The following is a 15,187-nucleotide window of genomic DNA, read 5'->3' on the forward strand; positions in this document are numbered from 1 at the left end:
ACACCGGAGGAGGACGTTGTGCTGTTGGCCTCGTGTGGCCTGAGGTGGGAGCCTCTGTGTGTTATTAAGCGCTTTGTTTTCCCTTTTTCTGGTTCTCCCCTTTTTAAGGGTCAGGTGAACTCATATTCTTCGTCCTCCGTTCCGTTAACGCTCTTGTTCCTGAATCTTCCTGACAGCCTTTGCAAAGAGCTGTGCTGGCTGGGGCTGACGGAGCTGCAGCCGGAGCATCTCTGGCCGGGGGCACCAGGCGGGTAAAGGCTGCTTGGGGAATTCTCCGTCCTCCTTGCAGTGGAGCTGCTGCTCTCTGGCTGGCTTTGGGGGTGACCTCTGCAGGGTGCCGAGTGAGACACAACAGGCTCTGTCGTCTCCTCGGAGGCCAGGAGTGCTGCTGCTGCTGCTCCCTGTCATTTGTGTGGTTGCAGCACTGCTGGCTGTTGCCCTCCTGGAGCGACTGGCATCTGCGTGAGATGCCGGCTGCTCTTGGGCTCACGATGCCCCTTTGCTCCAGAAGCCTTTCCTCCTCTTTCGCCCAGCCAGTGTTAGAAATGAGCCAGGCGCCAGGCACGGCTTCTGACTGGCGCGGGTCCATGTGCTGCGCCCAGGTGGAGGTCTCTGGATGCCCGGTTGGCGACTGGGGAAGGGCAGAAGTCACCTGGAGAGGGAGCTGAGAAATTTCCCTTGAAGCTTGGAATGGTTGTACAGTATTCTGGATCATTTGGCTTGATGTTTTAATGTGCTTTAAACCGCTTTGAGATTTCTTCTTTAAAATAAAAAAGTGCTATAGAAATGAAATGAATTAATAATAATAACTCCATCACAGCAGCCTGGGTTTAAGATCATTTGGGGATTAGATGATATATCTGAGTTTCTAGCCCCGCTCCTAGGTCCCGTGGCCTCACCTCAGCCGTGCTGGCTGTTTGCAGAAGAGTTGGTGGCTGGACACTTGGCAGCCGGGCGGGAGGGAGGGAGTCCGGTTGGGAGTCTATGCCCCTCTGGACGCCTTGCTTTCATTCTCTTGAATAACGTCTGAGGGAGGGGATGTTCAAAGAGCTGCGGGCAACTTGTGAACGGAAATGGAGATGTTCGCCTGCCAGCCCCATCAGCAGTTTTGCCTCTGCAGATGTACTCAAGGAGGTTTTCCCAGGAAGGCCTAGCTGGGCACGCCAAGATACCCAGGGATGAAATGGGTTGATTCTGGTGCTCTTCTCTGAGCCGGGTGCCCCAGCCATGCCTGGCTGCAAACTTTGATGTCGCTCTTGATTCATTGAGGCATCTGAAGCCTTTGATTTGCAGAGCGAAGGGAGGGACATTTGCCTTGGCCTGGGTGTTTGAGCCCAAAGAGCGGCATCTCACGCATCCTGTGCAAAAAAACCCTTTCATAAATTTAGGGCAGTCAGAAGGATTTATAGAGCTATCTCTCCTCCCCTCCCTACTTAAAGTTGAGCTATTTAATCTGGTGGGGAGAGAGGACCGTGTGACCCTTTGATTCCCGTGCAAATGCCTGCTTACAAGATGACTTCCCTTTCAAAAGGCAAAAATCCATGTTGACTATAGAGCTTGACACACCCACTCTTTTATAACATCACCTGGAAAGAAACTCTTCGTTGTTTTGAAGCTAACAGTTAAAGTCTTTCTTCAAGGGCCAGGCACCTTGGGTCACTTCAGAACACTCAGCCATAGGTAAGTGAGCACAGGAAGTCATTTATTTCCCATGGAGGCATTTTTTGCTGTTTAGATAAGCTTGTGGACGCTCTGGCAGGTTTCATTCTGAAAACTGTTGTCTTTCGCAGGAGAGGAAGTTGTAGTCTAAAACGGAGGTATGGGTGGCCTCAGGCCTCTTCAGCATTTTTTACATATTCTGAGCTTGGTTTTGTGGTGCAGCAGAAAGCGGTTATCCCAGGGATTTCTGAGCACCGATGGTGGCTGGTCTGATATATTCGTAAGATAGAAATTCAACATGAAAGCATCTCTCTCTCTCTCTCTCTTTCTCCCCCCTGCCCCCTGCTTGCATATGTGGAGCCCAGCTGAGCTCTTGAGATGTTTCCAGAGGAGGGAGGGAGAACAGGGATTGGGCTGAGTGTCTCTCAGGGCAGTCTCAAGATCTTAATAACTTTATTATTTATAAAGCACCTGAGATTAGGAGGCCCTTTACAAAAAATTAAAATACAGCAGGCCCTGCCTACAGGTTCCTCATTCCCCTCTGACCGGGAGCAGCTTTCTGCTCTTCTGGAAGTGTTGTGCTATTTAGAGTTAGCTGGTTAGTTATGGGAATGCATAGTTAAACTCTGGAATTCACTCCCCCAGGACCACCAACTCAGGCGGCCCGAAAAAAGCTTTGGCAAATGAATGGAGGATACGGCTGAGTGAGGCTTCCAGCCCTGGTGGCTCCCTAGTCAGGGGGCAGAGGGCTCTTGGGCTCAGTTCCGCCTGCAGGCTTCGCCCACGGTTAGAACAGGATGCTGGCCTAGGTGGGCCACGGGCTTGATCCAGCCCCAGGGCTCTTCAGATGTCCTTGCGAAGATTGCTCATGCGGTGGGGGTGCAGAGCTAGGCAACGTTTATGGACAGACGTGAAAATAATTCAAGAGGTTATAGGAAACGTTTGCCACAGGTGGAAAGATTAAATGAGGTGTTGATGGGGAATTTGCTATGTGAGCTGGAATGACAAGAAACAGGAGAAGTCCTGTGAAACCCTCAGCTGAAGAACTAATGCAGGCATCCCCAAACTGCGGCCCTCCAGATGTTTTGGCCTACAACTCCCATGATCCCTAGCTAACAGGACCAGTGGTTGGGGAAGATGGGAATTGTAGTCCAAAACATCTGGAGGGCCGAAGTTTGGGGATGCCTGAACTAATGTCAGGCATTGGTCCTAACCAATAGTGATGACTTGGTTAGTGGGGTAGAAGTGGCAGGATCATTAGGTGGGAGTGACCATGCTCTTCTGGAGTTTATTATCCAGCGGAAAGGAGCAACCAAGCATACTAAGGTCCAAATTCTAGACTTTAAGAAAGCCGACTTCAGAAAACTTAGGGAAACGCTGGGTGAAATCCCATGGACAGTAATACTAAAAGGGAAGGGAGTTCATGATGGTTGGGAGTTTGTTAAAAGGGAGATATTAAAAGCACAACTTCAGGCAATACCAATGAGACGGAAACATGGAAGGTGCCTAAAGAAGCCAGGCTGGCTATCTAAAGAACTTTTGACTGAGTTAAGATTTAAAAGGGATATGTACAAAAAATGGAAAAGGGGGGAAATCTCCAGAGAGGAATTCAAACATATAGCCAGCACGTGTAGAGACAAAGTCAGAAAAGCTAAAGCACAGAATGAACTCAGGCTCGCTAGAGAGGTTAAAAGCAACAAAAAGGGCTTTTATGGGTATGTCCGTAGCAAAAGGAAAAACAAGGAAACAGTGGGGTCACTCAGAGGAGAAGATGGTGAAATGCAAACAGGGGACAGAGAAAGGGCAGAACTCCTCAATGCCTTCTTTGCCTCAGTCTTCTCCAAGAAAGAAAACAACGCCCGACCTGAAGAATATGGAGCAGATGATTCAGCAGGGGAAACACAGCCCAGAATAAGTAAGGAGGTAGTACAAGAATACTTGGCTAGTTTAGATGTATTCAAGTCTCCAGGGCCAGATGAACTACATCCAAGAGTATTAAAAGAACTGGCAGAGGTGATTTCAGAACCACTGGCAATAATCTTTGAAAATTCCTGGAGAACAGGCGAAGTTCCAGCAGACTGGAGGAGGGCAAATGTTGTCCCTATTTTCAAAAAGGGGAAAAGAGAGGACCCAAACAATTACCGCCCAGTCAGCCTGACATCAATACCAGGAAAGATTCTAGAGCAGATCATTAAGCAAACAGTCTGTGAGCACCTAGAAAGAAACTCTGTGATCACTAAAAGTCAGCATGGGTTCCTGAAAAATAAGTCATGTCAGACTAATCTGATCTCATTTTTTGACAGAATTACAAGCCTGGTAGATGAAGGGAACGCTGTGGATGTAGCCTATCTTGATTTCAGCAAGGCCTTTGACAAGGTGCCCCATGATATTCTTGTAAAGAAGCTGGTAAAATGTGGGCTAGACAATGCTACCATTCAGTGGATTTGTAACTGGCTTACTGACCGAACCCAAAGGGTGCTCATCAATGGCTCCTCCTCATCCTGGAGAGTAGTGACTAGTGGGGTGCCACAGGGTTCTGTCTTGGGCCCAGTCTTGTTCAACATCTTTATCAATGACTTGGATGATGGGCTTGAGGGCATCCTGAGCAAGTTTGCAGATGACACCAAATTGGGAGGGGTGGCTAACACCCCAGAGGACAGGATCACACTTCAGAATGACCTTAACAGATTAGACAACTGGGCCAAAGCAAACAAGATGAATTTTAACAAGGAGAAATGTAAAGTACTACACTTGGGCAAAAAAAATGAAAGGCACAAATACAGGATGGGAGACACCTGGCTTGAGAGCAGTACATGTGAAAAGGATCTAGGAGTCTTGGTAGACCACAAACTTGACATGAGTCAGCAGTGTGATGCAGCAGCTAAAAAAGCCAATGCAATTCTGGGCTGCATCAATAGGAGTATAGCATCTAGATCAAGGGAAGTAATAGTACCACTGTATTCTGCTCTGGTCAGACCTCACCTGGAGTACTGTGTCCAGTTCTGGGCACCACAGTTCAAGAAGGATACTGATAAGCTGGAACGTGTCCAGAGGAGGGCAACCAAAATGGTCAAAGGCCTGGAAACGATGCCTTATGAGGAACGGCTTAGAGAGCTGGGTATGTTTAGCCTGGAGAAGAGAAGGTTAAGGGGTGATATGATAACCATGTTCAAATATATAAAAGGATGTCATATAGAGGAGGGAGAAAGGTTGTTTTCTGCTGCTCCAGAGAAGCGGACACGGAGCAACGGATTCAAACTACAAGAAAGAAAATTCCACCTAAACATTAGGAAGAACTTCCTGACAGTAAGAGCTGTTCGGCAGTGGAATTTGCTGCCAAGGAGTGTGGTGGAGTCTCCTTCTTTGGAGGTCTTTAAGCAGAGGCTTGACAGCCATCTGTCAGGAATGCTTTGATGGTGTTTCCTGCTTGGCAGGGGGTTGGACTGGATGGCCCTTGTGGTCTCTTCCAACTCTATGATTCTATGATTCTATGATTCTATGATTCTATGTATTAAGATGTGGAGAGTCAGGGTTCTGCTGCATTGGCAGGGTGGTCAAGGCATGTGCGGGTCAAGAAGGAATATGCTGGCTACTCTTGTGTAACAGCAGCTCTGGGTGAGTTGGAGCAGGAGGAGGCATAGGTCTCTTGGAGAGAAGGAGAGTTTGCTTTGCCTTGTTGGAAATATCGCTGGCTAATATTTCACCTTGATAGATAGATAAAGATATATAGATATATTTGAAGAAATGCTTGTAAGTATCATGAGCAAAGCATTACAGGAACACACACAATTCAAGGTATGCTTAAGAGTTTCATGCTAAAATTCTGCTGCATCTGTTCTATTGGGATCTAGCTATAAACCTACAGTTCTCCTGCCATGGTTTTTCTTCTGGGTTGGGGCTGCTGTTGGCAGCTGACATTGAAACAGACTTGTGCACAGAGCTTTCCAGAGTGTGTGTTGCGACACATTAGTGTGTTGGCTGCAGTGTGTCGCACAAGCGCTCTCCGCGCTCCTCCCGGGTCTGGAAAGGGGTTAGTTTAACCTCCGGTTTGCTTGTAAAACTGAATCACTGTGTCGTGGAATGATTCATGTCTGAAAAGTGTGCCCCCAACGTGAAAAGTTTGGGAAGCTGTGCTTGTGCTCAGTGTGCGTCCTTTGGTCTGGGGGAGTCCTTGGAGAAAGTGCCGGCAGTGGCTGCAGGCTCCGCAAATCATGGCAACATGTTTCTTAAAGACTTCTTTCCCCCTTTCTTTCTCAGCGCAGGTCCGCTGGTGTCTGATCCCGTCACGCTGAACATGGAGAATGAGGAAAAGCTGGTCAACAAAGGCGAGGAAGATGAGATGGTAATTGCCATTATGGTTTTGTTGCTTCCTTTTAGAACAGGGAGCGGAGCCTTTCCTTGCTTTCTGGAGTCCTCCTTGTGAGGCTTCTCCGTCTGCAAGCCCAGGACCACGGAGGATAGAAGGGCTTTTCTCCCTTGACTGAGAAGATGCCAGGAGACCCTGCACAGAAGACTGGCTGCCAAGCTGTGGGGTAGTGGTTAAGAGCGGTGGACTCATAATCTGGGGAACCGGGTTCGCTTCCCCGCTCTTCCACCTGCAGCTGCTGGGTGACCTTGGGCTAGTCACACTTCTCTGAAGTCTCTCAGCCCCACTCACCTCACAGAGTGTTTGTTGTGGGGGAGGAAGGGAAAGGAGAATGTTAGCCGTTTTGAGACTCCTTAGGGTAGTGATAAAACGGGATATCAAGTCCAAACTCCTCCTCCTCCTCCTCCTCTTCTTCTTCCCATCTCCACGGGCTGCCCTCGAGGGTCTGGGGCATGGCGCCTGCAGGGTTGTATCCCCTGCCCCTCCCTCCATGGAAAGAAGCCTCTTTTCACCATAGACAACTTTAGCCTGCTTTTGGCGTGTGTGATTACGGGGCAGGTGGGGTTATTGGCTGATGGGGGGGGGGCTGTTGTGAGCAGGTGAGAAATGATGCCTTGAGCGTGGCTGACCAGGAAAGGGGTGGCAATGCCAATTCCGGCTGCGGCAGCTGCGGGAAAAGCAGATTCCACCTTCAGGATCTTTAGGGAAAGGGGCCGGAAATCAGTCTGTCAATGTCATAGAATCATAGAATCATAGAGTTGGAAGAGACCACAAGGGCCATCCAGTCCAACCCCCTGCCAAGCAGGAAACACCATCAAAGCATTCTTGACAGATGCCTGTCAAGCCTCTGCTTAAAGACCTCCAAAGAAGGAGACTCCACCACACTCCTCGGCAGCAAATTCCACTGCTGAACAGCTCTTACTGTCAGGAAGTTCTTCCTAATGTTTAGGTGGAATTTTCTTTCTTGTAGTTTGAATCCGTTGCTCCGTGTCCGCTTCTCTGGAGCAGCAGAAAACAACCTTTCTCCCTCCTCCATATGACATCCTTTCATATATTTGAACATGTCATGATGCTGTTGTGCACATCCGTGGTGCCCCCTCCCCCCCTCAAAAAGGAAACTAGAGCAGGAAGAGCTTTTGAGCAGGGCAATTGAGAGGGGCTGGAGCAGCTGCTCTAGGAGGAAGCTTACAGCATGTTGGGCTTTGGGGCATAGAAAAAAGAAAGGGGGGCATGGCACAAGTTTATAAAATGACTCCTGGTGTGGAGAAAGTGGGCAGGGGGGTTCCCAGGCCGCACTCTTGGGGCCCATGGGGGTTTGCTTTGTCAGGACTGGCCCACCTTTCCCACCCCCTCTGTGGAGCTCACAGAGCTTCCCTGCAGCTGCTCCGGACAGGTTTCTGGCCCCGATTTCTTTCCATCTTCCTGTGGGCTCCCGCTGCTTCCGTTTCCTCTGCCGTGTGACAGTGGAAAGAAGCCTTTGGCCACCATCCAAGTACCTGCCTGCTTGCCTCCCTTCCCTGCCCCCCCAACCCTCAGCTCTTCCAGACAGTAAAATTCTGCCCAAGGTGAATACAGGAGGGTCAGATTCATTTGCGTCATCATCTAGTCCTGTTCCCTGGCTGTGTGTTTCCTTTCAGCTGGGCCTGTGTTGCCCAAAGGGCTCCTCTTCTGAGGCTCAAGGTGGCCAGGCCAGGACAGCCCTCTCTGTTCTGCCATCCATCGTGGCCTCTTGCTGTGTCTGGAAGCTGCTCAGGGCCTCCTCACTGGCTTCCAGTGTCCTTGGATTTCCCCGCGGGGGAGAGCAAACCAGAGATGTGGGATTTAATCACAGAATGGCAGAGTTGGAAGGGAAGCCCATCTAATCCAGCCCCCTGAGAGAATTCCCTGGCCGTTCTGCCCTGTGCCTTGACTGCCTGTATCTCATGCGCGGAAGTGTTTCACTGGCCCGGTGTCACAGCCCTTGGCAGAAAGCTGACCGCCTTCTGGCAGTCTGTCCATCTGGGTTTCTGGGGTTGAGCGCACAAGCTGGAGCTTGGGAGTGAGTAGGTGGGTGCTTGGAAGCACAGCTGGTGGAGAAATCTTGAGGGCCTTTTGCCCTGGGGAGTCAGCAGCACTAGAGCACAAAAGCAAACTCCCTTGTCTTGCCAGAAGCGATTCTTCCAAAATGTTTTCAGTTGCCCCCCAGTAACTGCTTTGGAACTCATGCAGAGGCTGGAGAGAACTCACTAGGGACAAGTTCCTGGTCACATTTTGCTGTTGATTTTATCCCCTGCTGTTTTTCTGCCCTCCTCTCATCCTGGGTGTGTTCCCCCCCCCCCCCCCGTCACTTGGTCAGTAGCAGGACAGGGTGATGTGTGTGTGGCTTCTTTGTCCTGCTCTCCAGTAGCCCCCGCAAGAGTCTGATAGGACCTGCAGCTCTTGCAGCAGACGGTTTCCGTGTGTCTCGCAGTCGCCCTTTCTCCTTGGCTGCCCCAGGGTCTGCCTGAAGCAGCAGCTCCTGCCGTGAAGCGAGTCACCTCCAGGAACCCCCCTGGTCCTGCCACAGGGAGGGAGAGCAGAGCAGAGGCGTCCTGAGGCTGTTCTGCCCACGCTGCCCGTTGTGCCATTGCCTTGGTCTGATTTGTTCCCCTTCTTCCTGTAATAAGCAAAAATCTGCTCTTATTCCCTTATGGGGTACACAAGAGCCCTTATTGGGTTCTCCATCGGTCGGAGAATATAACAGAGGCCAACCAGAGAAGTTTGAGAAGCAAAGCCTTTATTTTTGCTGTTGCAACAGGCTCCTTCCCCTCACGCAGGAGAACAAGGAAGGAACCCAGAACAAAAGAGAACCTCCACTTTTATCAGTTTTCCCATCACCAAGAAACACCCCCCAAATAAATCATTCCTACATCACAGCTAGGTAATCAATACCTCACAAAAAGGGAGGGTTCAAGGTAGAAATCTGAGCACCTTTGACACCTCTCCTAGTCCTCCTCTCGCCCCTCCCAGGTGTGAATTCCTAAACACAAAGAGAAAGTAACAGTTTCCTAAAAGTTGATCACTATCTTTTGCTCGGAGGAGTCTTCCATTGTGAATGAGATGGCTAGTAGTCTGGCACCATTTATGGGGAAATGTCCAGCTGGCAGAGCCTCCGGTTTACAGGATTATTATGGCTCCCAAGTTGATAAGTCATGTGGAAATGTGTGTGTGATTCTGGTCAGAGAGAGAGAGAGAGTCAAAATGGTGTCAGTCAGGCCTGTCTTCCTGTGCTGCTTCAGACATGTGCCTGTACATTCATGTGGATCTTTATGAACAATAATTATACATATATATATATATCCTTAACATTTACAACATTCCTTGCAGAAGATCTACGGCTACACATTTTGCCGGTGGAAGATGGTCCTGGTGGCTGTGGGGGTGCTCTGCACGGGCGGCTTCCTCCTCCTCCTCCTCTACTGGATGCCTGAGTGGCGGGTGAAGGCAACGTGCAAGAGGACTTCGCTCCGAGGCAGCAAAGTGGTTCTGCTGCGGACAACAGTGAGTGGTGGGAGAGATGCCCAGGGAGACCTGGAGGACCCGGCTGGCCGTGGCGTCTGGGCAGGGCAGGCTTCTGCCATGAAGCTTTCTTTGCATGGCGGTAGGAGCGTCTGACCCAGAGGGTCACCTCCCTGGTTTCTGCCTCCCCACCCTGGCTTAAAAACTGGCAGGAGCTATTCAATTCTTGTGGAAGCTTCCGAGGGGGTCAAGCGGGCTTGCTCTTAAAAAGAGTGTTTTGAGCAGCCGCTCTCAAAGTAGCCCCAATGACCCTGGGCTTTGGACTTCACATGTGATCTGTGCAGGGATCTCCTCAGCTTAGGGACTGACCACCAACCAGAAATGACCGGTTGCATGTCTGTCCGGCTTTGTGCAGTTCTGCAGCCTGGCCAAGCGGTGCCTTCGCAGGCCGTATTCACAGCCTGGAATTGTCACCTGTTTTTAGAGAAGCGCCGGGTGTTGTAGATAGAAAAACAAAGTGGCCTGGCCCTTCCTTGCAGGCTCCGGAGGAGAGGGGAAAGGGGCAGACTTTGCTGGGGGAGATGGGAAGAAAGCAGAATGGAAATTCTATGCAGAAGCCTGCTAGAGGTGCTACATGGTACCTCATTATTAAATCTCATAAAATCACAGAAATGTAGAGGGGACAGCAAAGGTTGCACATGTGTAGAATGTCCCTCTGCCTTCTGCACGTGTTGGGGTCCCGACAAGGTGGGGAGGAAGCTGGAAGCAAGAAGTCTTGCAGACACTTAGAAAGAAAAGAGAGTCTCTGTGTCTGTATCGTAGGGTGTTGGTCAGCTCCTGAGGACAGCCATCTCCTGAAAGTGCCCCCCCTTTGCTTAGCCCAGTGGTGTCATCCTGCCCCCCCCCGAGGCGCAGTCTGCCCCCAATTTCTGGGCTGGGGCTTCCTTTACACACCTGCCCAGAGTCATGCATTGTTAAGCACCTGCTTCACAGATATCAAATTGCCAGCGATGTTTGTCAGATCATCCGAAGGCGCAGAAGCTCATTGTCAGACTTTTGTTCTGAAAGCGCTCTCTCCCTCCCTCTCTCTCTCTTTTAAAGGATGAATTCCAGACATGGTTTTGTGCAAAGGTTCGCATTGTGCTTTCTTTGGGGCCCAATCTGTTGCAGACTCCAAAATATGCATCGGAAAAGATGACAAATGGCTGCAGCGGTCATTTGGACATAAACCTGGCTGAAGAGGGCGAAAATGATTTGAGCAGATGTTCCCAGGCTCACCTACAGGAGGTAGGAAAGACTTGAGTTGCGGGATCGTCCTCTGTAGGGCAGCCTCCAATGGGCAGCATTTATCCATGTGCCTTTGCCTCCGCCTGGTGGTTCCTTGGGAATGGCTGCTCTGCAGAAAGGCAGCCTGGGGGGAGGTGGTGGGGATCTGGTGCGTGAGCAGACCCTGAAAAGGCCTCACCCTTCACCTCCTCTCAGCTGCTCCCCGCCAGTTGGGGCTCTGATCCCCAAAAGCGCTTGGAATGCCAGCATGCTGCAAGGGGTAGCAATGAGCCGGTGCCCCAGGCCGGTTTGTGGCAACAGGAGTGTGAGGACCTCTGATTTGAGAGCCAATGCAGTGGGCTGTTGTTGTTTAGTCGTTTAGTCGTGTCCGACTCTTCGTGACCCCATGGACCATAGCACGCCAGGCACTCCTGTCTTGCACTGCCTCCCGTAGTTTGCAGTGGGCAGACTTAGGTTATTCAGCAATAAAAGTGGCAGTGTGCAGATTTCTTTCATTTGACTTTCCAAACGGTCAGCAGCTCAGTTTGCTTTTATGAACAGTCGCTGTCAAGTCACACTCTGACGGCCTCCTTGTATTTATGCATCTTCCAGATCCGTTATTTCACCCACCACAGCGTGAAGTATTTCTGGAATGACGCCATGCAGAACTTCAGCTCCATAAAGTAAGAGCCACCGGCTGCTTTCCCTGCCCCTTTTCTTTGGCTGGTGACGGGTGTGTGTGTGTGTCCGTGCGCATGTGCTCTGTTTGATATTCTCCCTTTCCTTTAGGGGTCTGGATGACTCCACTTCCTGTTCGGCAATCCACAATGAACACAGCACGGGGCTGACCAAGGGGATGCGAGATTACAGGTACAATCGAACAGAAAAGTTATTGGGGGGGGGAGAGGTGTACAGGGGCCTCACACAGCTATTTCTTGAAAATTGTGCAGTTACTCTCAGTAGTGGTTTTGTGCATGGCAGTGCACTTCTTTGAAGTGCAAAAGGGGTGTGTGTGTGTGTGGAATCTTTGCAATGAAATCTCTTCCCCCGCCCCCGATGCAAGGCCTGCCTTGCCTTGAGCCCCTGGGCCTAGGGGCCTCCCTGCTTGCCCTTCAACTGGGGCTGGGTGAGCCATTCTGGGTTGCTGGGTTTTGCCAAACACCCAGCTGCCTTCATTCTCCCACCACCTGCTGTGGCTGCTCCCTTCTCAGTAATTTATAGATTGGTGTTCATGTTAGCAAGCAAAACACTTCCATTTTTTAAGAAATATTATTTGGCTTCTGTTTTTCATACAGAAAATTATTCTATGGAGTAAATGAAATTGCCGTGAAAGTGCCTTCCGTTTTTAAACTTTTGATTAAGGAGGTAAGAATTGCATGTGTCTTTCTTTGCGAGGGAGAAGGAGGGAGGGAGAACGGGGCTCCCACCTGCTGCTCTGGGGGGTCTGGACTGGGGATTAACTGTGCATGAAAGGGTTAAAGGCTACGGAGGGGAAACCTGCCTGGATTTCCCCTCTGGTTCTGGAGCTCTAGGCTTCACCAAGATGGGTTGGAGCAATTGTGGCAGTTTGTCTGCTTTGGGGGGTGTCTGTCTGTTTCCATGCTTTACGTGGGCCCTTTCCTTCTCAACTGGCAAGTGTCACGTCCGCTCTCCATGAGCCGCAAGCCTCTTAAGGAAAGCCAAGCAAACTGCAAGGCTGTTCTCTTGCACAGGCCTGACGTTATGCCAGGGCATTCAAGTGGCAGGTGGTTGTGCGCTGCAGTTGCCAGGCCTTGGTGCCACGGAAGACCCAGGGCAGCTGGCGGGGATGGGCAGCGCTGGAGTGGCACCATTTGACCAAGGTGGAAACTCTTGGGGGCCTCTGAGAGATGGGAACCAGCAGGTGGGGCAAGGTGGCTTGGCCCCTTGCTTAGACCACTCCTGTGCCCTCTCTGTGGACTTGTGGGGCCCACATCCCCACCCTCCACTCCTCAGTCAGGGATCGGCTCCCCGTTGGGGAGACATTTGAAGGGTGGTCAGAGTTTCGCTTGCACAACAACACTTCTCCTCTTCCTGTCCCTGCGTGGCCCCCGAATCTGCTCCAGAGGAACCCTCAGCCCCCTGGAGCAGGTTTTGACGAGGCTGCAGGGGAGATGAGGGTGAGGTTCCATTGCACAAGCGGAACAGCCGCGTGGAACGCAGCCTTTCGAACTTTGCATGCGCGCAGAGGTGTGTGTGTGGAAGTTAGATCCAGTCAAATTAGCCTGAACCTCAAAAGGCCCACGGAGCCGAAAGAGGAAATGGGCGAGGATGTCCCTCTTCCAACTTCCTTCTTCGCTTCTACGTGCTTTTCAAGGGAGAAGCACCACCTCATGCCCCAGGGGAGAGCGAGGGCGTGTAGAGGTTTCTCAGGTGAAGTCCTCAAGGGCACCATTTGCGCCCACTGAGCTGGCCAGCCAGCCCTGCCTGGAGAGGAGGGGAGCTCTGAATCCTTGCCATGTGCTCTTCTGGCACACTGTTCACCCCCCTGCCCCGCAGACAAGGATGGGTCTGAATTCTTAAAATGCATGTAATAGGAGGCCATGAAATTCTTGACCTTCAGCACCAGAGAGAGGAGGGCGGCTCCTTCGTGCAAAAGGCATAATCCCTTGCTTTGTTTTGTTTCTCTCTCTCTCTCTCCGCTCCTGATCCCTCAGGTCCTCAATCCTTTTTACATTTTCCAGCTGTTCAGTGTGATCTTGTGGAGCACAGATGAATATTACTACTATGCAGCAGCCATTGTGATAATGTCTCTGATATCTGTTGTTAGCTCACTGTATACCATCCGGAAGGTGAGTTCCAGGGCTGTTTTTGAGCGCCTGCCTGCCTGCCCGCTTACCTGTGGCAGGTGAGCTGCTGCCTCGGTACTCCCCTAGGGCTGGCATCCCAGCGGCGAACTTCCGTTTCTGTGGCCTGTTAAGGTTTGCTGCTCTTGAGTGTAACTTAACCCCCCAAGGGGTGGGGTTGTGGTCAGATGCTGACTCTTCTCCTTCCCAGCTGAGGGTGCGGCTCTGGAAACGCTCAGCACCCTGCAGAGCTGAATCGGCGTGTTGTGACAGCTGCACATGGCAACTAGTGGAGGGCGGAGGGGGGGCGGTCAGAAGGGCAGCCTGGTCTTCTGACTGCTGGTGCAAAGTGGTGGCAGCAGAGGAGTCCTTGACCAATTCTTCCCGGCCCTCCCAGAGGTCGCCATCCAGGAAAGCAGATCTCTCAGTGCAAGGATATAGGTGGGTGCTGTAGAACATCCACCCCACCCACCCATGCCTGCCCCAGTCCTGCTCTGGGAGGTTGGGGGTTTAGTCCATGTCCATGTGCAGGGGAGGAAGAGGAGAGGGAGGAGACGTTCCATGGGGCAGGCGGAAGCCCTTGCACTGAAGGAGCTGTTTTGTTGGGTGCCGCCCGGAGTCCTTTGGGAGGAGAGAAGATTCGGAACTAGATTCCAGCACACACACAAATTGTGAAGATACCCATGTTGGCCATAAGAAAAATGTCAAAATCCATAACTGGGCAGTACCTCTGTTAGGGCAACTGAAATAGGGTGCAAGCTTTTGAGGGTCCCAGAATGGAGCAGGGGGGAGGGGGTGCTGTGGCCTTTGCCTCTGGCAGCAGCAGCCTCAGAATGGAGTTTGGGGGGGAGGAGGAGGCAGGTGCCACTCGATGGCAGCCCGGGCCCTCCAAGCCACTCTGTGAGGTTTGGGTTGGCCCAATGCTGGCAAGGCTCTGGCGAGTGTGGGGCAGAGGCGAGGGGGCTGGAGACTGAGCCAGCGGCTCCTGGGGTTCAGTGCCAGGGCAGGGGGCAGTGCTGACGGAGGGGGGGGATTCAGGAGGCAGGACCAGTCAGAAGGAGGCTGATTGGGTATGGGGGGGACGACCCTTGCTTCAGGGGAAGGGGCATTTGCCCCTTCCAGAACAGGCTGGCCTCCTGCGTCTTGCTTGGCACTTCTGCCAGCCACAAATCTCTCTCTTGCACGGATAGGCCTCCCGTTTCTTGCTGCTGCTGCTGCTACTGCCTGTAGGCTGGTTCCTTGCTCAGGGGCTCTGCTTCCTCCACAGTGCTTGTGGGGTGGGGGGCAGTGATGCAGTTGGGAGCCTTAATGCCCCTTGTGCTGGGCCTGGCACTTCTGCTGCTAACTAACACCCCCCTCTCCCCAGCAATACATGATGCTTCATGACTTGGTAGCTGCTCACAGCGTCATCCGGGTGTCGGTCAGCAGAGCAAACCAAGGTAGGTCCGGGGGGGGGGCGTGCTTATTTGAAAGGGAAAGTGGACCTGCCGCCTTCCTTGTGGGGAGGGGGGCTTCCTTGGAGGAAGGGGCAAGTTCTCTCAGGACGTCTCTCCCAGAGGACTGTCCTGGCTGGGCCCAGGGGTGGGGGCCTGGCCATAGAGGGCCCTCCAGGCAG

The 15,187-nt window shown here is 51.8% G+C and overlaps 1 protein-coding gene across 6 annotated transcripts in view; it reads left to right on the plus strand.

Annotated features, from left to right (window-relative positions):
• ATP13A3 (ATPase 13A3) overlaps positions 1–15,187 on the plus strand; it is a 50,103-nt gene that overhangs the window by 5,579 nt on the left and 29,337 nt on the right. For 3 of the 6 annotated variants that reach the window (XM_035132984.2, XM_035132986.2, XM_060274239.1), the window contains exons 2-9: positions 5,917–6,001; positions 9,371–9,544; positions 10,604–10,789; positions 11,381–11,451; positions 11,558–11,638; positions 12,064–12,133; positions 13,444–13,578; positions 14,939–15,011. In XM_035132984.2, the coding sequence (XP_034988875.2) occupies positions 5,917–6,001; positions 9,371–9,544; positions 10,604–10,789; positions 11,381–11,451; positions 11,558–11,638; positions 12,064–12,133; positions 13,444–13,578; positions 14,939–15,011 (875 nt within the window). Of the gene's footprint in view, positions 1–5,171; positions 6,002–9,370; positions 9,545–10,603; positions 10,790–11,380; positions 11,452–11,557; positions 11,639–12,063; positions 12,134–13,443; positions 13,579–14,938; positions 15,012–15,187 lie in introns of those variants that run through there. The other 3 variants (XM_035132983.2, XM_035132990.2, XM_060274238.1) reach the window with 2 other exon arrangements.

Source organism: Zootoca vivipara, chromosome 5, assembly GCF_963506605.1.
Source record: "Zootoca vivipara chromosome 5, rZooViv1.1, whole genome shotgun sequence".
NCBI lineage: Eukaryota > Metazoa > Chordata > Lepidosauria > Squamata > Lacertidae > Zootoca > Zootoca vivipara.